The 23,031-nt window shown below is 41.1% G+C and overlaps 1 protein-coding gene across 2 annotated transcripts; it reads left to right on the top strand.

Moving 5' to 3' along the window:
- The first annotated feature begins 5,430 nt into the window (after positions 1-5,430).
- LOC108247353 (insulin-like growth factor-binding protein 2-B) lies at positions 5,431-21,295 on the top strand. Of its 2 annotated transcripts, XM_017435400.3 has the most exons (4): positions 5,435-5,860; positions 13,838-13,974; positions 18,215-18,364; positions 20,601-21,295. In XM_017435400.3, exons 1-4 carry the CDS (start codon positions 5,500-5,502, stop codon positions 20,754-20,756), a joined length of 804 nt encoding a protein of 267 aa, XP_017290889.1. In that variant the 5' UTR covers positions 5,435-5,499; the 3' UTR covers positions 20,757-21,295. The 2 variants fall into 2 exon arrangements, with proteins under 2 accessions (XP_037831849.1, XP_017290889.1); XM_037975921.1 differs by lacking the exon at positions 18,215-18,364 and having other exon boundaries at positions 5,431-5,860.
- Positions 21,296-23,031: the final 1,736 nt, after the last annotated feature.

Raw genomic sequence — 23,031 nt, 5'->3', positions numbered from 1 at the left:
GTCTGGGCTCTCCCTTAGAGATCGGGTGAGAAGCTCGGTCATCCGGGAGGGACTCAGAGTAGAGCCGCTGCTCCTCCACGTCGAGAGGAGACAGTTGAGGTGGCTCAGGCATCTGGTGACGATGCCTCCTGGACCCCTCCCTGGTGACGTCCCCCCGGGAGGAGGCCCAGAGGAAGACCCAGGACACGCTGGAGGGACTGGGAACGCCTTGGGATTCCCCCGGAGGAGCTGGCCCAAGTGGCTGGGGAGAGGGAAGTCTGGGTCTCCCTGCTTAGGCTGCTGCCCCCGCGACCCGACCCCGGATCAGAGGAAGAGGATGGATGGATGGATGGATGGATGGATATATTGTAAAATAGTGGCACTATCAGCTTGAGTCTGCAAATTGGGTTCACCTCCATCTCCACCACCATGACACTTAAAGGAGCCCATTGCAAAAATATTTTAGCAGATTTTTAATACTGAAATCAGGCTTTTCTGTCTTTTCAGCTTTTTATCCAAAGTAGAGTTTAATAAAAAGAAGACCAAAGCCATAAAATTAATAAAAACACAACTGTTGTCCTCCGGTGGACTACGTCAGGTAGAGGGAGCCCTAAAACTCTCATACCTCCTCATTATGGTGTCTGCTGGGTTCATGGTTTAAGATTTGGTTCCACTTCCTCATTCACAACCTCTGTAAGATAAAAATAGGCATGGTATGGGGAAAAAACCTTCTTAATTCTTTTATGTGTTTAACACGAACACATCCAGAAACACAGGCCTCGTTTTTCACGCTGCTCCTTTGAATTCCCGTCCTGATGGAGGTAAACGACTCCGGAAAATGTGACCGCCTCCCTGTGGTATTCCACTGGTTCCGACTAAATGACTCCGTGTGACAAGGATCTTTCAGGGGCCCGATTCAAATATCTCTCAGCACTGAACCATCAGGCTGTTCCACTTAAGAGAAATATTAAATGTTTCCACATTGTTTGGCTTTTACGGCCGTTCAGAGCGTCTAAGCAGCATGTGTATTACATTATGTCTGTAATACACATATTACAGACATGGTGTCAGCAAGGAAATGTTGGAGAGGTCATGGGAAAACATTTCTGTTTTGAAACTGTATGCTGCTGAAAGATAATTCATAGAAAAAAAAAACGGCGCAGAGCCTCATTTAGTCTTATAACTCCATTTTAATTCACTTTTTTCTGAAACTCTGTGATTCCAAACAGAAAGTTGGATGTGATAAATCATCCTCTTCTGTCACATCAAACACATCTCCTATGTCTCCTACTTCTCCCTGTCCAAAATGTCCACATGTCCAAACCATTTCAGCCTCTCTGACTGACTTATTTCTAATCCGGTCCATTTTGGTCCCTTCCAATGAAAATCTGAACATCTGCATCTCCGTTATTCCAGCTCCGTGTCCAAACCAAACATCACAGCAGGTCTCATCTTGTAAACCTTCCTTTTCTCTCTTGCAGCTCTCCTGGTGTCACAAATATCTTAATACATTTTGACCATCTCCTTATGATTATCAAGTGTATCTGCTCAATGATTTTTATGATGTTTTGGATGATTGTAATGATGTTTTTATGATGTAAAGCACTTTGAATGCCTTGCTGCTGAAATATGCTTGTGGTGATCTGTAAGTTGACTTCCTGGTGGGCCGTCCTGTTCCCTTGGATTGGCTGAGGTCCTGCACATCTTCCACACCTGCAGAAGATTAGGCTCGTCAAGGAGCCGTGGTGGAGACCAGATCAGCGCTGGAGCATTATTTGCCCTTTGGTGAAAATCTCTCAGCTCACTTGTCTTCTGATTTATTATCTGTATGCTTTGTTAAATTCATGCCCTTGTGCTTTTTGTACTCTGTCAGAGTGAGAGTCACCTGAGAAACCAGTCTGGTCTGCGTCCTGAGTCCTCTGCGAGCAAAGTACTCTGAGCTACCTACCTGAGCCTGTCTGCCTCTTCTGCTGCTGCAACCTGTGGAGGATTCCCTCGTTGTCCTGACATCCGGAAACCTGCAAAACGGATTCACCTCGTCCAGGAAAGTGCTCACTTTACCTTCCTCCTCCACGCTGGATCCGGCCCGCCTTCCTGTAAGACAACCTCACCTGTGAATGCAATTCTCCCTCTCTCAACTATCCGAAAAACCTGTCTACTTACCCACGTCCCTTTCCTCCAGATCCCGTTTCCTGTAGTACCCTGCACTGTTTGACTGTAAATAAAACCACTTACCTGTATCCTGATCTCCTGCGTCTGTCAGTCTCCGAGCAGCTCCTTGTTAAAATGTGACAATGCTATACAAATAAATTTTTATTTTACAGATCAGCCCTGACACTCGTCTCCATCTGCTCCATCCTGCCTGCTCTCTCCTCTTCACATCGTTTGTGTTCTACCTGTTTGCTTTGAATGGTCAACTTGTGTTTCTTTCCATTTGTACTTGGAAGTTGTAATTCTAGCTCACAAAGTCAGAGATTCCCAAGCAGCCCGAACGTTTTGTTTCCACTTCTGTTAGTTTGTGTCTCAAGGTTTGAGTGTCATAACGGGGGGAGACGGAGGCGAATCCAGAAAGCTGACTCATTCTTTCAAAAGGAAAACTAATTTATTAAACAAAACAAACGGCTGATGTGGCAGCAAAAAGGAAACTAACGATAACAAAGTATCCAGAACAACGGCAGAGCAAGGCAAGGCATGGAACCAGGAAGACAACGAGCACGGCATGAAGAAGAGGAACGGAAAGGAATGACCCAGTGGCGTATGGAGAGACAGAGACCGGTTTTAAAGGCTGAGGGAGAGATGAAGGTTGGTTGCAGCTGTGGACAAGGAGCAGGTGAGGTGGGCGTGGCAGGCATGAATGGAAAACTACTGGGGACACAGAGACCCGAAAGACAACCAAACCAAAACAAGACCAACAAGAAACCCCAACAACACCAACATTCATGACATTGAGAACATTGTTATCAGCTTGCATTGCTAATAGTTAATGAGCATAACAATTAACAAATCCTACTGGTTCTCCAACTTGTCAGGTCTGACATCATTCCCAGATCCAAGTTCTGACTCCCGAGGAAAACAGGTTGCAGCATCAAACTCATCTAATTAGTTCAGCTTTAACTTTATTGTGATTTTAGTCTAATTATCTTAGTAATTCTTACGTTGGCTGTTTAACAGGCCTTTTTGGTACTTTTAGTCATGTTGTACCCTTAGCTTAGCATTGTCATGTTCCAGTTTATGTTAGCTTATTTAGCCTTCCTTCACATTTAGTTTATTTTATCTTAGCTCATTTTTTGACTGTCTTAGCCTGATTGTTGTTTAGTGCAGCTTTAACTTCATCATGATTTTATTTAGATTATTTAGCTACTATTTTGACTGTTTTAGCTCATGTTTAGATTCATGATTTCATTTAGATTATCCTAAGCTGCTGAAGAGTGCTATATAAATAAACTTCACTTCACTTCACTAATATCATAATTATTTCTATTAAGATCCATCCTCTGATTCATGTGATGTTTTGCTAACAGACAGACAAAGGAACACACATTTGTGTTTGTACGATTGCCAACCTTTTACTGATAACATTTTGAACACATGCTGATGAAAACATAGATCCTAAAACGTTGGGCTGTCTCCAGCGTAGAGGCTGTATTAATAATCTACTAAATCCTGAGAAAGAAATGTGTCGGTTAATGATCTCCCATTTCTTCAGTGAAACACAGTTTTCCATCACTTTAAATCTGCACGTGAGGGTAGGAAGGAAACTTTAAGAGCCCTAAAATCCAGTGAGGTGGAATTCTTCCGTTCATTTTAGAAGGTTAGGACAGAAAATTAGACATTTTATGATTCCAAAAACTAATAGTAAGTAATTATGCATTATAACTTACCACAAATGTTCACAGATAATTTTAATTTGAATCCATTAATGGGATTTATTTTAAAGTTAGGCAATGAGAAGGACTTTAGCCATGTTAAAGTGTTTGTTTAGGGGTTTTAATAGCTTTTTTTTTTTTGGTATTTTTGTGTTAAATTTGAGCATTGTCAACAACTTTGACTCATTTTGAGGACTGACTTGTTCAGCCATCTTTTATTTGTCAGAAACAAGCAAAGTGAGGACTGTGAGCCTTATGCTGTATGTTGCTCACAGAGCTGCAGTAAAACCTCACTGCAGGGCTGAAAACCTTCATGTGCATCCTCTGGTCAGTTAGAGAACAGGAAATGCCATCCTTACGCAATATGTCAGATGTTTCCTGCTTTTTTGCCCAATGTCCAAATGGTGTGACACCACTGGAAAAAATAATTTGACCACACCTGACCGTCACACCAGCCAGTATTAAAGGGGCGGACTTCCATGAGGAATCCGTTCCAGAACATCCCAAAGGTGCTCGACGGGGTTGAGGGCAGACACGACCAAAACATGGCCTCCTTGGTGGAACAAAAAGTTGGGACAGGGGCGACAAAAAGGCTGTAAAAGTAAATAAGATGAAGAAGAAACAGCTGGCGGAGAATTTAGCAGCGAATTAGGTTAACTGACAACGAGTCAGTAAGATGACTGGGAGTAAAAAGAGCATTTTAGAGAAGCTGAATCTGTCAGAAGTAGAGATGGGCGGAGGTTCACCAGTTTAGAAAAAACTGTGTATAAAAATAGTGAAACAAAAACAGAAAATTGTTCCTCAATGGAAAATTGTGAAGACTAATATCCCATCATCCACAGATTTCAAGAATCTGTAGAAACCTCTGAGGTCAAAGGTCAAGGCTGGATGTTGGTTCTGGTTCTGGTTCTGGTTCTGCTCAGGAACACTGTCTGTAAACACAGTTCACCGTGCTGCTTAAAGCTCTATCAGGCAAAGAAGAAGCCAGATGTGAACAGATGTGTCTCCCTTGGACCAAAGAGGAGAACTGTTCTGAGGTCAGAGCCTGCCTCTCTGATGGTATGGGGGTGCATTAGTGCCTCTGGAAAGAACAACATCTGCTCCCATCCAGGACTGTTGAACAGACAGAATGGGACAACCTCAGGTCCAGATGTTTACAGACAGAATGGGACGACCTCAGGTCCAGATGTTCACAGACAGAATGGGACAACCTCAGGTCCAGATGTTTACAGACTGATGGGAGAAGAAGAAGAGATGCTTCAAACATCTGGAGCAACTTTAAAGAGACGTGTTGATACCATCAGATTTGAAATTACATTATTTTTCTCCCCAAAATGGTGCAATTTCTTAGTTTAAACATTTTATTTATTTATTTTTTATGTTCCACTGTGGAAAAAATATTGTTTTATGAGATTTGCAAATGATTGCAGTCTGATTTTATTTACATTTTACACAATGAATACAACTTTTTCAGAATCTGGGCTGTATTTTGTGAGTGTGCTTTTCAGCTCCTGTGTCAGTCTGTGATATAACGGCAGATAGGACCCTGTCAGAGTGTTTACACAAAGATTTGACTGTTTGAGATCCTGAGGTTCATTATCCAAGGGTCAGTTTTCTCTCTCAGTCGTTAGTAACAAACCCAACCAACTCTATAATGGTCACATATTTCACGTTTGGCTTGCTGTTTGGATTCTTTACCTTACCTGGAGTCTTGCTGGGGGATTTAGTTTTCCGATGTCCGAGCTGCACAGCCGAGGATCTTTATGCGTGTCCCAAAGTGAGCCCAGGATGTATGGAGGTGGTGAGGGAGTCGGGCTGCGGCTGCTGTCCGGTGTGCGCCAGGCTGGAAGGTGAGCCCTGCGGGGTGTACTCCCCCAGGTGCTCCACGGGCCTCAGGTGTTACCCCAGCGTGGACGCTGAGTTTCCTCTGCAGGAGCTCATCCAGGGTTCAGGCCAGTGCAGGCAGAGACTGGACCTGGACGTCACAACGAGTGTGCACTGGCAGCCAACATATGGTGAGAAGCTTTAAACCTACACTGTCTTATAGGTTAATAATAAAGATAAATAACATCACATGTTCAGTAATCCAGTCATTTTAATTGCATGTTTGCATACAGTTATGTTAATATATGTGTTAGTTTGGTGTAGCTAAGCTTTCCTTTCCTTTTGTGGGTTTAAAAATGTACGTTTTCATTGTATTTTTGGTGAAAGTTACATTGAGGCGCTGCAGATATTTTGTGCGAACAGCCCAGTTGAGCTTACGGTTTTTGCCTCCTGTTCTCTTAAATCTACCTGCTCACTCTGAACTTAAGTCTACATTATGACACAAACTGACCCACAAACTGTTTTTGGGGATCATTTCAGGTTGTTTCTGCGCTCGAGTTAGCTCCTCCAAACATGGATTCACACCTTTGACATGATGCTAAAACACAGCCACAGTCGAGTTGAGACATTGAAATTTGCATTATATGTTTTCATACATGATAAAATCCCTCCATATACTTAAAACATGGTTTGCTCTATTAGATTACAGTTACAAGGAACAAAAGGTCACTATTGATTCCTGAAAAGGAATGTTGACATACACTGGGCTTTTGGTCAGATGAGGTTAACCCACATCTGTGACTGAGCCAGCAGGACCCTTCTGACCAACCCATAATGTGTCTGTAACCCAAATATCTTCAAACTTCTCATATCAGAAGGTTCTTCTACCCTCACCCTCCATTTAAACAATTGCTAAATGAAACAGAGCAGTTTTTGGAGGTATTTAACTTCTAAATACTTTAAAGTAGATTTCCTAGTGAATTTTGCATTCAGTGAATATGGCCTCTGCACACCACAGACTCTCTGTTTGTTGTTGGGAAACATCGCCATGGCAACAAGTGCAATTTCATTACTCGAACTGGTCCCCGCTCCAGAGCTTCCAGTAAAAGCAAGTTATTTTTGTTTATGTTCCTATTTAAAATCACTTTAGGAGTTCTCCTTGTTGTGCTTTCGGAAGACCCTGCTTTCAGTCCCAAAATAAACCCAAAGTTTGGACAAAAAAAGAAAAGAAAATGGAGTTTGCTGTCTCTTCTGAGGTGCTCAAGCTGCTGCCAGGTGTGGCGCGTCTGTCAGTGACACGTATACATCTTTTTACAACAATATTTGTATTAGCCATCAGTATTTCAACATGTACAGTATTTATGCAGAAAAGATCTGTTGAGCAATGCATACTCTTCGTTCAACACAGCTCTGTTATTTCGACTTAATTGAAAAGCTGAAACTCTATACGTCTACAGTTGCCAGCAGCGTTGGCATTCGTCAGGGGAAGTGTTTTCTCTGGAGAACCAAAAAAAAAGATTAACGGGTCGTCCGGGCAGTTGAATTAGGAAGCATCGGATCCAGCTACCACCTGGAAAACAAGCCAAAAAAGTAGAATTATTTTTGGCGTTTTGTCTTTCTGATGGATACCAGACTCTGGCTAGAGATAAAAAAACGTTCCTGTTTTTGTCTTTATATTTCACACTCCTTGATAAGCCCCCTCCACAATGAATGAAGTCCCCCTACGATGTGGAAAATCATCCAGAATGGGGCTGGTCTTTGCAGGGTCTTGCAGATCGTTACGAATAGTGGTGCAAAATTTGTCCACGGTGATTTTGAGCATGCACAAGGTGGCAGCCAATCAACTGATGTGGTATGAATTTACTCCACCACACCAAACTAGCAGCACCTTGCTGACACAAATCAAGAAGCACCTGTTCCCATCATGGTCAGGCCATGAAAGCCGGCTGCGATCGAGGTTCTGCACAGAAAACCTCTTCACCTGCATCCTCTTTCACAGCAGCCTGAAACCGTCCATGTGGTCAGACCCGAGCATCCAGGGCTTCAGCTGTGGATCTCATATTCAAATCATGTTGCTGTAATAATATTGTGGTTTCTTTGTATTTTATACAAGCAGCCTCCATTTCACAATACACACCCTCTGCAGAGTCTGGCTCGTGTGTATTTGTCTGTTATTGTTTTTTTTTAAGATAGAGACTTGCAGGTGAGGCTTTCAGAAGTTTCTCTTGTTGTTGCACCAGCAGAATCAGGTTGGTGAAGGAGGCATCTTTCTCCAGCTGGTTTGGTTAAACGGTTAATGAAAGCAACCTGCTGCAGAGGTGATATTCATGGCAGTAGCTTCGTGTCGCTGTAGCGTGATGTAGCTCCGTCCTGAGCTGTGCAAACACAAGTCTACTTGAGAGGAGAGACGCTGGAAAAGGCAGAGAAAAACCTTTTTGGTGAATATGAAGAACGCAGCAGCGTTATGATTGCCTTCAAACTGAGGTTTTCCAAAATTCCTTCCCTCCAGACATGCTGTAACAAGTCTTGGAGAGCATCATCAAAGACTGTATATAGATAAACCTCGGACCAGAACCCTGAAGTTGAAGCAGGGATGGGACTGTCATGGCAAAAAGATGGAGAAACAGGGATGGGACCAATCCAAGTGGTGGAATCTGTTTACCCTCAGATCCTCGGAGCGTGCTCTTTTAAACACAGCTTACGACGCCACCAGTCTCCTCATAACCGACGGTCCATTAGAAGACCAGGAAGTTAGAATAAAGTAAAAATAATTTAAAATAAAGTGGGAATCCTGCACCAAACCATGTTCCTTTAAGAAACAGTTTCCTTGTTTAAAACTTCATGTTTTTTTAATAAGTCTGCCCCAGTCGCCCTGAAGGGGATTTTCTGCTCGAACCTGCTCCTCTCCTTCGCTCACAGGTCTCAGGTCTTTAATTATTCTCACTCAGAAAGTGTGAAAAGTGAAGCTTTAAGTGATCACTCCAGGGGGGGAGTAGCATGTGGGTGCCTGCTCTTCTGACAGAACTCCCCCCGAGGTGCTCAGGCTCCTTCTCCTCCTGATCTCAAAGCAGGATTACATCATTTTAATATTATCTCAACTCCTTTAGGTCAGAATTTACCTTCACAGGTTCGAACATGCACCAATTTAGCCATAAGATTATGACCACTGACACAACTACTGCTGGTACATTACATTGCAGAGCTAATTGACCTTAACGAACACAAAAATGGCCTCAGATATTGAGCTCAAATCAACCCAAGTTAAGTCATTTCAAGTTTATTTATATAGCACTTTTAAACAGACCTGCTGCTGGCCAGAGTGCTTTGCATGAAATGAATAAAAAAGCAAATAAATTATCATAATGTTATGACTTTACTCAAACTTTTTACAAAGTTTTTAATATTTTTTTGTAATTCTCAGTTACAAAGCATTATAGTTCAATATTAATGTTACCACAACATAGAAACGTGAACAAAAACACTTCATTTGGCAATAAATTCAAATTATTTCACATTAAATGTCAAAGTGACCGGTTAACAGCATAAATACGATATTTTGATGATGTCTTGAATGTTACAAAAAGCGTTGCTTGAGGAGAAATTTCACCGTGAAGAGTCACGTTGCAGAAAGACGACAGTTCAACGTGAGAAGGAAGACAAACAAAGTGCAGAAACCTTACACCAAGGCAGCTCTTTTCTCCTGAATATGGAACGATCATTTTCTGCCTTTAGGGTTTAAGTCGGGGACAAAGGTGTCTTATCGGCACACGTGAGACAAAAGACTGTAAAACGCTGACAGTGGACTCACGCTGCAAGATGGATGTCCACATTTCATAGATCACTCTGTTCCAGATGTGCACAAGGCCTTCTTAATGAGAAATAAGGGATTTAATTGTGTATCTATATGCAGTTCTTATAAAATGAGCAAGTAAAATACAGAAAAAGTCCTTCAGGTAAAGAGACATTACATTTAAAGATCAGTAAATGCATGCACGGTGGTGGGGTGGTTTGCATCACCGCACACAAGGTTTATTCCTGGGAGGATCTAACCCTGAAAAATTCAGCTTCAAAAGTCCAAAATCAGGCATGAAAAGATGAGACGACTGGTTTTCGTCTCCAGCGGGAAAAGTTCTGGTTCCAGGACAGAAAGCAACATTTTTTGTGTCTGTTCTTTGAATCTGTACCAACTTTGTATTTATGGTGCTTAAAAGTTTGAACAATAAATGTTATACACACTTTTGGGAGCTGTACCTTCATTTCTTATTGTGCACTTTTCATTTTCCCAAACTGCTACAAAATTCTTTAGGCTCTGTTTGGTTCAGGTTCTTGGTATCCAAAGTTTTTTATTTTTTATTTTTTCAGACACATTATTTTGTGCAGCTTTTGAGCTGTACACCATGCCAGCTATCGTTCAGCAATCTTCATTTATGAACGCTCATATTGTTGCAGGACAGCTTGGGTGTTTTATGAACAGCCGAAAGCAGCTTAAATATGGATTCATCTTGTTAAAGGGGCTGAAGATACTGAAACTTAAGGCCTGATGTGGTAAATGAACATTAAGTGGACCTTAAGACGACTGTGTCCATCTTTTATATACAAACTCTGTGGCAATATTTGAAAAAATTGAATTTAACCTTTTAGAAAATGCTATAGGGAATAAAAGCTTGAAACACAAATGTTTTTCTATACATATTCAGATCTGGAAAACACCAAAATCCACGCTTTTCCGTGCTTTTCAAGGTGTGTAGGAACCTTAATACGGCTTTCAGGGTTACTTTCCAGAAACATTGACTCATGCAAAAAAACGTCAAAGCTGAATGCCTTTTGTTATTCCATTTTCCACTACAATACACTCATACATTCAGGAAACACCTGCTTCGGGTCCAGCCCACGACTGCGCATCGAAAGGAGAAAACTAATTAACAATCACCCACAGCTCTTCAAATCAATCCTTTTCTCTTGGCACTGATCCCTGAACCATGGCTCAGTGTCTCCCCCTGCAGCCGAGCAACAACCACACACCGCCCCAACACCAGGAAGCCAAATAAATGCTCTCAACAGAACAAAAATCTTTTGTAAAAGAGAATTAAAGCCGTGGTTTCCAGGCTGGAGTTGAGACTCCACCTGCAGGGACGATTCTGTCCGAAGGAAATTCTCAGAAATCAAAATTACCTCTTAAATGATGGCTAAAAGCATATATTTGTCATCGTTTTTACAAAAGATAAATACATTAGTAACTGAAGGGCTAACATTCCTTGGAGGAATGCATATCACCCGCCACCTTTCATGCAAAGTTTTAAACTAAGATAAATTTTTTTATGTTGAAAATGGCCGTTATATATGACCTCATGTGATCTGTTAGCTCTCTGAGTGTGTGTTGTACCCATTTCTGTGTTTGGTAAAGTCGATTAGCTGCGGCGGCCATCTTGTATTGGGTTAATAAAGTGTAGACGAACATCCAGTGATTACTTTTTGAGTTTCATTAAAATTTATAGACTGGTTTATGAGATATTTTGCTAACAAGCATGCAAACAAACACACCCACACAGGTATTTACATTATCACCCACCTTTCGTGCTACCAGGTGTTCATAGTTGATTAAAAAATACAACAATAGTTAATTGGGCTGTTTTTATTGTCATTATGTTCTTGTTTTTTTGGCTTATTAGTGATGTTTGTACACTTTAATTAGCAATAATCTGACATTTCTGCTATTTTTATTTTGCTGAAAGTTAAACTGCTTTTCTCCTTGCTTGGAAAAGTTAGAAAAAAGTTAAAAGTTAGAACACACATATTCAAAATAAATGAGACGTCCAAATATCTAACACTGAGAAAAGCCCATACTTCATGAAAAATAAACCACTTTTCAGTCAGATTCATCAACTGCAAAAGGAACTTCTTTGGTAAAAACAAAGAAGCTGAAAGAATGAAAACAACCATATTAGGTCTGAAGGGGATGGCCATTATTCTGTCCCATTTCTGAATGTTTGCTCGCTGTATTTGAGGTGTTTGAAGACAGACATCGGTCTCTGCAAGGCTCACATCCGAGCATTTGAGACACACACACACACCCCACTCTGTGTGATAACAGGGAAAATACATTAATGCTAAGCAACACTGGAGAGACATTACTCATCCCGGGCTCGTAGAAAACTGTGAAAACATCGCTTTAAGGCAAAAAGCAAAGCCAACAGCTTCAGACAGGTAGGTTCTTTGGTACTTGGGGCAGAACAAACAGCTCAGTTTTAGACGGCAGATGTTAGCTGAAGCTGTGTTTTCTTGAGTTTATGTATCTATAGTTACCAAGGTCCTAAACACAACCACAAAAAACTCTTAAAAACTTATTTCAGCTTGAGTAAAATACACCAAACCTGCTTCAATCAACACTTGAGTTGACATGAAGGTTGTTTAAAACATTATTTTAGGAGTTTTGTGGATTGAATTAGTTATTGTCGTTTTGTTTTGTTATTTTTCCTGTGTTCAGTTTGGGCCCATTGTCAACCTCAGGTTTTTATTTTTCTCCAGACACACTTTGTCCTTCATCGGTCATCCGCCTCAGCTGCACTCACTCAATAATCCCCCCTTCCATCGTATAAACATGTTTGTTTTCTTCGCCTCTCATCTTGTTTGTTCTGAATACGTCCAATGTTTCCTCCTCGGCATCAAAATCCAGCTTCACTGCCTCATGCAGTGTCAGCCTCCAGATGAGACACTGCAAGTTGTTTCAAATTGTGTTAATAAGAATCGTGCAATCATTATTCAGGCTCGCCAACAAACGTACCGTTGAGGTCCTTTGGAGGTATGTTCAGCTCAGCTGTATGGAGAGAAATGAGATTTTCAGAAAAGCAGTAAATACTAGCATTCCTGCTTATCTTTTAGTTCATATTTCACACCCATTTTTGACCACAACTGATAACGAAGACATTCAGGAGTCACTGGATGGTCTGGTTTTCTGTCGTTTACTTTTGGATGTACGACACAGATGTGTACAGATGTGCAATTTGATCAGCTTGAAAACAATGGCATGCAAATGGCTGCTTTTATTCAGTTTAACCTATTTTTATTAACCTCTTCTTAAATTCCCTGCTCTGAGTATTGATTCTCTAAGCTGTGATCGCTGCTGTCTGCTGCAGGTAACATACTGACAGGTCATATTTCCTCCAGACACTCTATACTTTACCGACATGATCCTAAACTTTCATGCTCTCAGCTGGAGGCTGGGACTTCTGACAATAAGCCACTGCTGACTCACTGTAGCCAATGTAATTTGATATATTCAGAAAATAAAGTCACCATTAAACTGAAAGCAATCCACAAAAGGTTTGAATATCAAAACTACACACACACAGGTTTCCCACCTTTCAGTGTGTGTGTGCACATACCTGCACATGTAAACACAGAGAGACATATAGAGTGTGTGTGGAGCCCTGGAGATTGGGAGGCCTTTCCCTCTCAGGCATAATTTACAACCTGAGAGTTCTGTTTCAGCTCTAATTACGCTTACACACACACACACACACACACCTACACAGCCTCTGGCAGGAGGTAAGGTAGCCAAAAAACTCCTTAGTCAGCATGAAAAAACTCCATCAGATGTGACTCCATACAAGTCTGGACTCCGATGACTAATCCTCCACTCCTGTCTTGTTCTTTTCCGATGGAATATGTCACGATTCCTAATAAATGCATCAGTTTCAGGCCTTCGTTTGCCACGAGTCTCTGTCTACTCTGAATTACCTTTTATAATTTCTCCCGACACTGCTTAGAGGAGATTAGTTTAAGGCAATCTGTGCCGTAAACTCAGTCTAAGAAACCTCAGTGCTGCGTCGGTCCTCACTGCCGCCATGGTAATTACAGACATTGCAGTGCCTGACAGTTTAGCGTAGCATTAGTCACATGAGGTATGAGAGGCACAGGATGCCCCGAGGATACAAAAAAACATTGTCCTCTAATTCCAGGATTAAGACGAGGGCCTCGTAAAATGGGCCTGTTAGTCGAAAAACGTCTGCTCATAATAGGAGTAAATAATTGGAGTATTTTACACTTTTTGTGTTCGACAGACTCCTGTTCATTTAATGCTGAATGATGACAGTTTTAATGTCTCCTTTGGACACATGCATTTAATGAAAAGCTTGGATAATTTAGCCCCTTTTTAAAATTTTTTGCAGAGGTCCATGAGACTGAAAGTCCGCCCACCAGACGACCTCTCCTAGACGCTCGGTTTTGGCAGGAGCTGGCCCGGAAACAACACCAGAACGAGCTGAAAGCCAAGATGAAGGAGGATCGAATGCAGAGAGAACCACAGGTGAGACCAGAAAGGTTTCACCAATAAATTATCCGTAACAAACTGCACACAAGTTAATATCTTTACAACCTTTTAATAACTGATTATACTCCTCTATACTCAGAGTTACACTTGTTTCAGCCTTACAGTAATTAATCCTGCAGGTGATGAAGGTGTGGCCTAAAGCCATTTGAGAAACAGTTTATTTAATTTTTTATTAGGTGACATTTTTAATTTGGTGTTTTACTTTAAGTTTCGGTGTAGTTCCAGCAAAGATAAACAGTCTCAGTCTGATGAACGCTTTGTTCTATTAGCAGCTTTATTTGTTTTTTCTCCTTGCGGTGAATAAAATGTTTTGTGTCTTTTCTGTAGTTGTGCACAGCAGAGTGCAGAAAACATCAAACATCGAATGCTGTGTGCGCTCGGTACCAGCCTCTGGCATGTGCTCAGAAACACACCAACTGGACCTAAATTCTTTATAAGACCAGAACTTTGTCCCAGAACCTTTTTATTCTTACAGTTAAATACAGATTTGATGCTTCCAGGTTAGGAGGGTAAGTATCAGCTGCTGAGCTGATGCAACTCGGAGCTGGATTTACACACACCGGGGTGGAAAGACATCAGCAATAATGACCTTAGAGAAGCAACTGTTGCTGCCCATCAATCTGAGAAGGGTCAAAGGTCATTTCCAAGGTTTTTGGAGTCTGTCATTCTTCAGAGAAAGATTATTCAAAAGTGGAAAACATTTAGGATCGTTGCCAGTCTTCCCAGGAGTGGCAGCAGATTCACCCTGAAGGTCAGACCGTGCAATGCTCAGAGAAATGAGCTCCATCTTAGACGCCACTTAGCAGTTTAAAGGTCAAAGGTCATGACAAAACAGTTAGGAGTTGTAGGAAGAATATATATATATTTATTTATTTATTTATTCTTAACTATAAATGTCCATACTGAAGTCTTACTTGACTGTAAAGAGCTTGTCTTTTATAAAAAATATTTATCTTTTCAGTATTTTCATTTCTGCAAACTGTTTTTGCAAAGAGTTGTTTTGGTTTCCACGGCGGCTCATAACGAGCACGCTCAGGAAAAGGTGTGGGGTGGGGGGGCTTGCAGGCGGGCTACGAACGCCGCCCTCCTGTATTTTTGAACAATCGCTCAACATTTCAATTAAAACAAAAACAATTCTTTGAAAACCTTCAGTGAGGCGGCGTGCAAGCACAGATAGCCTGTTTCATGCAAATGAACTCCTGCCATGACGATGTGTGTGTGTGTGTGTGTGTGGAGGGGGGGCGTACGCTTGTGGCCCATATACAGTAAGTATGCTTTTGCTCATTTTCTCCCTCATTTAACGTACTGGCTTGTAGCAAAATAAAAGCAGGAAAAATAACACGTTGGACAGCACAATGCAAATGTCAGGATCATTAGGAGCAACAAAGGAGCGAGTGCAGAAAAAGGAGTCGAGCAGCGGAACTTCAGACGGCGGGGGTCAGGCGTGGACGCACTCCGATGTGGGTGGTCATGAGAGACCGTAGAACTGAATATAAAACATGTCAGCTTCGGGCCTGGAGTCAGGCCACAATGTATATATATATATATATATATATATATATATATATATATATATATATATATATATATATTTGGTTTTCCCTTATTTTTTTACAGCCAATCAGAGCAAAGCTTGCATGTCAGGATTAATGTGGAGAATAATATGTTTCTCTCAAAAACTCTGAACGTTGACTGGTTTGAATTCTTTTGAACACTTCCCTAAAAACTGTGACGAAACCAATCAGAACGCTGTAATTTTAAAACTAATATTCCTGGTTGAGATCAATCAGTAGGAGCTCCAGCTGAGCTCTTCAAGGGACAGGTCAGATGTTTTGGTGATCTTTATTCAATAGAAAACTACAATAATATCTTACCTGTTGTAGACAGCTCTTTGATCAACCTCAGTTTGATAAAACGGAGACCAGACCGATGAGCTAACGGCTAGTTGGAGCGAGTCCAAGATCAAAATCTAATAATGTTATAGCGCTTCATGCATATGGTTATAAACATTTTCATCATTGTCAGATTCACATTACAGTTATTTACTTCAACATCTTTGATTATCTGCAGAAACAAACAGGCAGCCTGCTACGATTGCTGCAGGATTATTATATTTTTTCTGCCAAAATATTGAGAAAAAAAAAACAAAAAAACAGGTTAGTCTAAGCACTGGATGCAACTTTGATTTAATATTTCTTAAACAATTGTAGTTTTAGTTCAGCAAACCTACACCACAGCTTGTAGCAACAATGCTGAAGAGTTTCCTACAACTTTTCTTTACTAATTAAAATTTTCAGCTGAAGCCAGAGGAAAACCCCCCCCTTTTTTTTAGTTTTCAACTGGACCCCTACAACGTATCTTTATGATCATTCCAGTGAGGTCCGTGGACTTTTGTGGCCCAGATTCCAAATGTAGAAACTACCAGAACAGCGTGAAGATGTGACGGGATGGAAGATATCCAGAAACAAATGATCTGTAGAAATGACGCAATGCAAATGCCTCAGGGTCTCGGCTAAGTGTTTCCAGAATCTCCCAGAATCAAAGTGAGGAAAAAACTGAGGCACTTCTGGCAGCAAAGAATAAAGGCCTCCTGCTGAAGGATTACAGGCCTGGATGTTTAATTCATCGCTGAAGTGAACAGGAGTCGCAGAAAAGACTACAAAAAACAGAGCTATTATCTTACAACATCTCTCGACAAGTATTTAGAAAGTTAATGCACAGCAAGCAAAGATGAGAACATTTCTGCAGACATGCTGAAGTGTGCAACATCCTTTAGTTTTCTTCTTTAAGGCCCAACAGCAATTTGGGACTTCCTTAAGCTCACTGTGTGAAAAATAAGTGCCAGAAGCAGCTGGTCGTCACTCACGTCAGTTTCTACGAGCCTGCAGAGATATGACCAGTTAAAAAGACCCTTCGACTCCAGTTCTGTGAGCTCAGATACAGTGGAAGTCAATGAGAGTTTGGGTGTCTGCACTCTGCAGATTTTAAAGAAATCCACAAGTCCTGTAGTAGTGAGAGACACACTGGGTGAAAAGAGACAAAAAGTGCAACTTCTGATGTATAAGCTGTCTCTGAATGAAATGTAAAGGCTGGATATGAGTTAATTTTCTTTCGGTAAAGTTTAGACAGCTCAAAGGTCGGAGATTGGGAAATCATCACACTCTAAATGAACAATCTATGGTAAAAACCATCAAACCATCAAACCTAACCCTTGTTTGTGTGAAAGCTATTAAAGATCTCAAAATGTTCAGTCCTATAGAGTTCAGACTTTCTGACCTGTTTCAGCTTCGAATGATGTTTCTACTAAAACATGTCTGAGCTCCAAAGAGGGCTGGGTTCCATTCGTCTCACCAAAATCCTATTGTTGTCTGTGGAGGATTTTTGTTTCCTGTTTATTTGCTAATTTCGTCAATATTGCACAATATTGCTACCAAACAAAATAGCACACTATTCCTAATAGAGTAGCACTTATCTTTGTATGAGTTTTTCCAAAGCCTGTTGGAGGAGGTGTGATAGAAACTGAAGAATAATGAGCAAATACTAATAAGGATCTTTCAGCGTTTATGCATTTGCACTTTAATGAACTATCCTTTGGATGTGAGGGATTTGGCTGCCCTGAAACTGAATGGTGCATGTAAAACTTTATTATAAGGCATCAAGAGCAAAAAGAGTCCAAGACTGAAAGTGAAAGAGAGCTTTTCATCCATACGTTCAGATGTCAGATAAGGTTGGTGGCGGACTCAGTCCTCTCTGGGCCTTTTCTCTCATCCTCAGCCAACTAATCATTAAACCGGACCTGTTTGATCCCAGCGGCAGGCCGATGCCCAGCTTCTGTGTGTGCTTCAATACATGCAAGAATACAATGTGTGCACTATATATATATATATATATATATATGTGCATTAATGTGCGCGTGCATAGCCGGTGTTTGTGTGTGGCCGTGGCCACCTGCTGTGTTAAACAGTCGAGACACTCATGTTCCACTCCACTGGAGTCACATCAGTCATACTGACTCAACTGTCTGCTTTACTAACTCTGAGCCATAAACACGGATGTCTGAGGTGTTTTATACAAAACAAACTAATATTTCTTTCACTTTTATTTCTCTACGACAGATTAAAGTATCTGGTCCTCATCTTAAGTCAAACCAAACCTAACATTCCCCATTTTAAAAGGTTTAAATTACTTAAAGTTGCGTTCATTGTTTCCTTTTTAGTCATATCAGAGTGCCTGTCACCAGGAGCTGGACAAGGTCTTAGAGGAGATCTCCAAAATGACCTCTGAGGACAACAGAGGCCCACTGGAGAACCTGTATGGTCTCAAATTTCCAAACTGTGACAGAGACGGGCTGTACAACCTCAAACAGGTAACTGGTCTGACATTACACACACGTGACACTGTTTAGGTTAACAAAAGCATCACCTACGGAACACCTTGAGTAATTTTGAGTCAAAATATACATACAGCCCCTAATAATGTCTCTTAGAGAGTGTCTCCTGGTCTCCATCAACAAGCTTCTGGTTGGATTTTTCCTGATATTTGATTCTTCTTCTTGGCAAAATTGGTAGAGTTAATTTAAACTGGTTGGTTTTCTGCACCTACCCCGGATTTTAATCCATAAGTTTTTAATCGGGTGGCGGTAGAGGCTTTGGGAAGACGCTTTCAGAGGCTTTTTATCAGCAGGTTTGTCCAGGTTTAAGTTAAAGAATTCGGAGGTAGTTCTTTGATATTCCGTCCACTTAGTCTCACAGCATGATGCTACCACCACTGTGTTTGACAGCTGCAGGTTAAAGTCAATCAGAAGATGTGGCTTTTGGAGCGGGAGCTTCTTTCTTGGTCCTCTAAGTCCACAGTGATGTAAAACTGTCTTCACTGTGGACAGGGACACTGGTCTTCCAGCAGTTTCCAGTTCATGGCAGACTTAAACCTTAATAGTTCCTGAGTTGTTCCTGAATATCTGAACCAATTTTCCTTTCGTCTGAGGAGAATGGACGTCCTGAGACGTTCTTGAACCTTCAGCACCACTTATTAAAAGATTCAGGTAAATATAGATATATATAAGCTTAAATGTATTTTTTGACCCTGTGTGGATTGGAGAAAATCCACAATAAATTCCAACTTGTGTACCGAAAAAACATTGAAGTTGTACGCTGTATATTCATTCCACCCTGGAAAAAGAATGCTTCAAATAAATGATTTAAACCCCTAAATTAATGACATTCAAGTGCACAACAAGTGGGTGTAAACTTCTAAATGTAGCTGTTTGAACAACCTCAGTAAGACCAAACTGAATTTTTGTCATCTTAGAACAACTCCAATCATAAAAACTGCGGTTTGTGCAAATAATTTTCTCTTTACATGGCTGCAAATACCACATAACAGGTAGTCAAGGAGAAATACAACGATAATCCTGCAGAAACTGCCCCAGGTTGCACCAGACGTCCTACAGCTAGCTGCTACCGCGTTTATGTACGCTTACAAATAACCATAAAGTTCTATGTAAACAACCATGAAATGCTTTATTGACCAGATCTGGAAAAGTCTGGAATGTTTAAATAGAAAATGTGTAAAAAACCCTAATTCACAGACAATGGTCTCGCATCAACCAGGCATAATCCCGTCACGCATCTTGTCTTTTATAAACTCCTCCTCTTCCTTAGGGTTTTATTTGTAAACACACACATACACACACGTGTGGGAAGATGTTGCCGTCACGAATGAGGCAACAAGCTTCTGAGCTCAGGGTTACAAAGCAATAAAACAGTTTGGCGTACTTCATGGGAAGACTTTTGTTTTATCCGAGGAACAAACTGTGCTTCCGACGGCGGGAGAGGGAGGGGGGGATCTGAATTCTGCTCATCCATAGAAATTAGACAGAGGAGCACAAACAAGGTCACATATCCAGTGCTTTCTTACGAAGATAGTGGAGCAGAAAAGAAGATTTGAATAGGCGCCACAGTTTCCTAAAGCTGGGCTCTCAACCACTGAGCCAGTTTTCGTCAGTGGTCACAAACAACAGCATTGTTCCTGAGTGGAGTCCTCAGTTCCCAGGGAGGAACACTGTATCTCCTTAACACTTGGCTCCCCTTTGGAGTCGTCCCTCCTTGTTGCGCGGTAATTACTGTAACTGTCACTTTTTTTGTTCTTTCTCATGGAAGGAGGAAAATGGAAAGTCTTTTCTTTCCCCACAGCTACTCATTCTTTACCCCGACCCCTAATCGGTCGTCCCCGCGTGCACGGCGTAAACTGTGTCCGCTTCAATTACGACCTCGTTTAAGATTATGGGGGGGGGGGTCTCTGCAGGGGGGCTGAGCCTGTGTGTGTCTGTCTGTGATAACGTGTGGTTGTGGATAGATTTTGGGTTGTGAGTAGGGGGCATGACCCGAGGATGGGCTGTTATTGGGCGACTGTCATCCCGCCCGAAGCAAAACCCTTATCCAATGCTTCCCCCCCCAACACCACCATCACCACCACTCACACAAACACATCTCAAGCCTCCGAACGCCACGCTTCATTAACCAGCCCCTGTTTCCCACTGTGCATCCTTACCCCCCCCCCCCNTCCAACTCATCCAGTTTGTGTTTTTCTCCTTTGCTTTCCAGTGCAACATGTCGACCCACGGCCAGCGGGGCGAGTGTTGGTGTGTGAACCCCCTGACCGGGCTCCAGCTACCGGAGACACCTAAAATCCGAGGAGATCCCAACTGCAACCAGTTCCAGGAGGAGCACTGGGCGACGCCCACCACCACGTCTCGCTAAAGAGTTTTCGATCTACGCCAAGAAAAGCCTCTTTTTGCTCATACGTCAGGAAGCTAAACTTTTACTAAATAACGAGATCATACTATTTTTCTGTGACATTTGTGAGACTCAGAAGCTGAAAATCAACCCAAGATTTACGACCACAATTTGAAAAAAGATCTCATAGAATCATATTTTATTCACAACGAAACACAGTAAACATATCAAATGGTTAAACTAAGAAACTGTGCCTGTTTTAATGAAACAGGGAAAGTTGAATTTGATAGCAGCAACACATAAAAAGTACAATTTCTTAGATATGTTTAAGATGTTCCAATGTGGATAAAATAAAAGTTTACGAGATTTACAAATCCTTGCATTGTGTTTGAATTTATATTTTACAAAATGTCCAAATTGTGTCAAAATTGAGGTTGCACGTTTAGTTTCCAGCAGATGTTAATGAAACTGAAATAAACCCTTAATTTGTTGCTGATTCTTTGTGGAAGTTAAAACTGTAACATATGTATAATTTACACATAAAATGACTCTAAATGACTGGATTGTTGGATATCTTGAATTGTTTGTCGGGTCTGTTAGCAAAATATCTTTTGAACAGGTGGACAGATTTTAATCTCACATTTTTAACTTCACCAAGAGCCTCCGAAGACCATCTATAATCTGGCCTTGGAGGAAGATAAACCGGCTAAAGAAGGCGATCGCAAAATGAAAAGCAGGTGTGCTGATTGGGAATGGACAGGTGCATGAAGGGAAGAAGACCGCAGCTCTTCAAAATAAAACAGGAAGTGAGGCTGGCGAAACTGGTCACACAAAACGAGAGTAAAACAGATTTAAAATCAAAAACTGAGCAAACTGTTCTCTGACTGTGATTGTCTTCTTTTAAAAATGGGATATTATAGATGCAGGCAGGTTATTTTACCCATGATTCAGTTCAGTTTAACTGAGTCGAAAAGCTCCTCTGGGGAGAAATGTTACCCACCCCCAGTGTGGACTAATAAGTGCTGTGTGAATGGGTGAATGTTGCTCCTGGTGCTTTTAGTGCTTAGGACTAGAAAAGCGCTGTATCATATGGCTATAGCATTGGATTCATGTCATCTGAATACATTTCTCCCCATCTTTTATAGCTGAAAGTATCATTTAACATCCAATAAGGTGACTTTCACACCTTCATTTTACACATTTTATTTAATTTTGTTTATTCTTACATGCATAAAATGAAGTTCGGACTACTAAATGTCAGCCCTAAAAGTCATCAAAGATTTGTGATTAGAATGATTCAGGACTTGGGTGTAAAGAAAGAAAGACGTCTTTGTAGCTGCAGCCAGAAGCGTATCATATGAGCCGACTCCTGCCCGACTTTGGCCTTGTAACCTTATTCGTGTGCCAACGTGCCAGTTAGCCGAACACCCGTCCAAGGCTGAATTTAATCAGGCTGTGCAAAATGTGAACGCTCCTGCAACCCTCCTGTTTGAAACTAATTTATTCTTGTTTAGCTTTCTAATGTTAAGGGTTTTTTTTTTTTTGGAGTTGGACAGGAAATTTGCTAAATTGACAGCTTGGCTCGGTGTTGTTTTTCGTTTTTTCTGCACATGTGATGGTAGTTTCAGGCTGAGAACAAATCAAAACAAGTGTCTTTTGTTTTGGGTTTAATAGATCTGGCACAATGGGCTGAGGAGGGTAGTTCAGCTGTGGGAGTGGGGGGGGGTGAGTATCTGTGTGGAAAAAAAAAAAACATGCATGAAGAATCCAGAGTCCGCCCTAGTTTCAGGCTATGATTTTTTTTATTTTTTTTTAGTTTGTTAGCGTTTGACAAAATCTCTTGGAAAGTTCTCTTGGAAATGTTGGCAGCAGGTTTGTCTGTAAAAACTCCCAGAAGTGTTGCTTGTTGAAAAATGACAAGGTTCTCCACTGAAACAGGAAGTACCGACATTTATTTTGAAGGTTAAAAAGCCAGGTATTATAATCAGTACCTCCAGGATTTTGCTGTTTTTTTTTTGTGATTGTTGTGGCTAAAATGCCTGATTTTGCGGGCATTTTTCTAAAAGTTGCAATTTTTTTTTACTAAAATCAATAAAAAACTATAACTTTTAATATATAAACCAACAATCCTTGCTAGTTTTGTAAGATAATTCCCAACAAACATTGACATTCTCAAAAGGTGCTTTATTTGAGAACTTTGATAGCTTCTAAACTGACATTCATGAGCATTTCTGGATTGTCCCTGGTCTGCAGCTCTCCTCACATGTTTTGCAGACACAAAGTGTTTGTCGATGCGTTT

The sequence above is a fragment of the Kryptolebias marmoratus genome, linkage group LG6 (assembly GCF_001649575.2).
Source record: "Kryptolebias marmoratus isolate JLee-2015 linkage group LG6, ASM164957v2, whole genome shotgun sequence".
Taxonomy (NCBI): Eukaryota; Metazoa; Chordata; class Actinopteri; order Cyprinodontiformes; family Rivulidae; genus Kryptolebias; species Kryptolebias marmoratus.
Note: the sequence above shows the minus strand (reverse complement) of the source record. Positions and strands in the feature narration are given on the sequence as shown.

Bases quoted from the DNA above. Each gene is read 5' to 3' on its own strand.
- LOC108247353 (XM_017435400.3), top strand. From the start codon at position 5,500: ATGGTCACATATTTCACGTTTGGCTTGCTGTTTGGATTCTTTACCTTA. The intron at 5,861-13,837 runs GTGAGAAGCTTT...AATTTTTTGCAG, and splicing joins GCACTGGCAGCCAACATATG to AGGTCCATGAGACTGAAAGT. The intron at 13,975-18,214 runs GTGAGACCAGAA...TTTCCTTTTTAG, and splicing joins GAATGCAGAGAGAACCACAG to TCATATCAGAGTGCCTGTCA.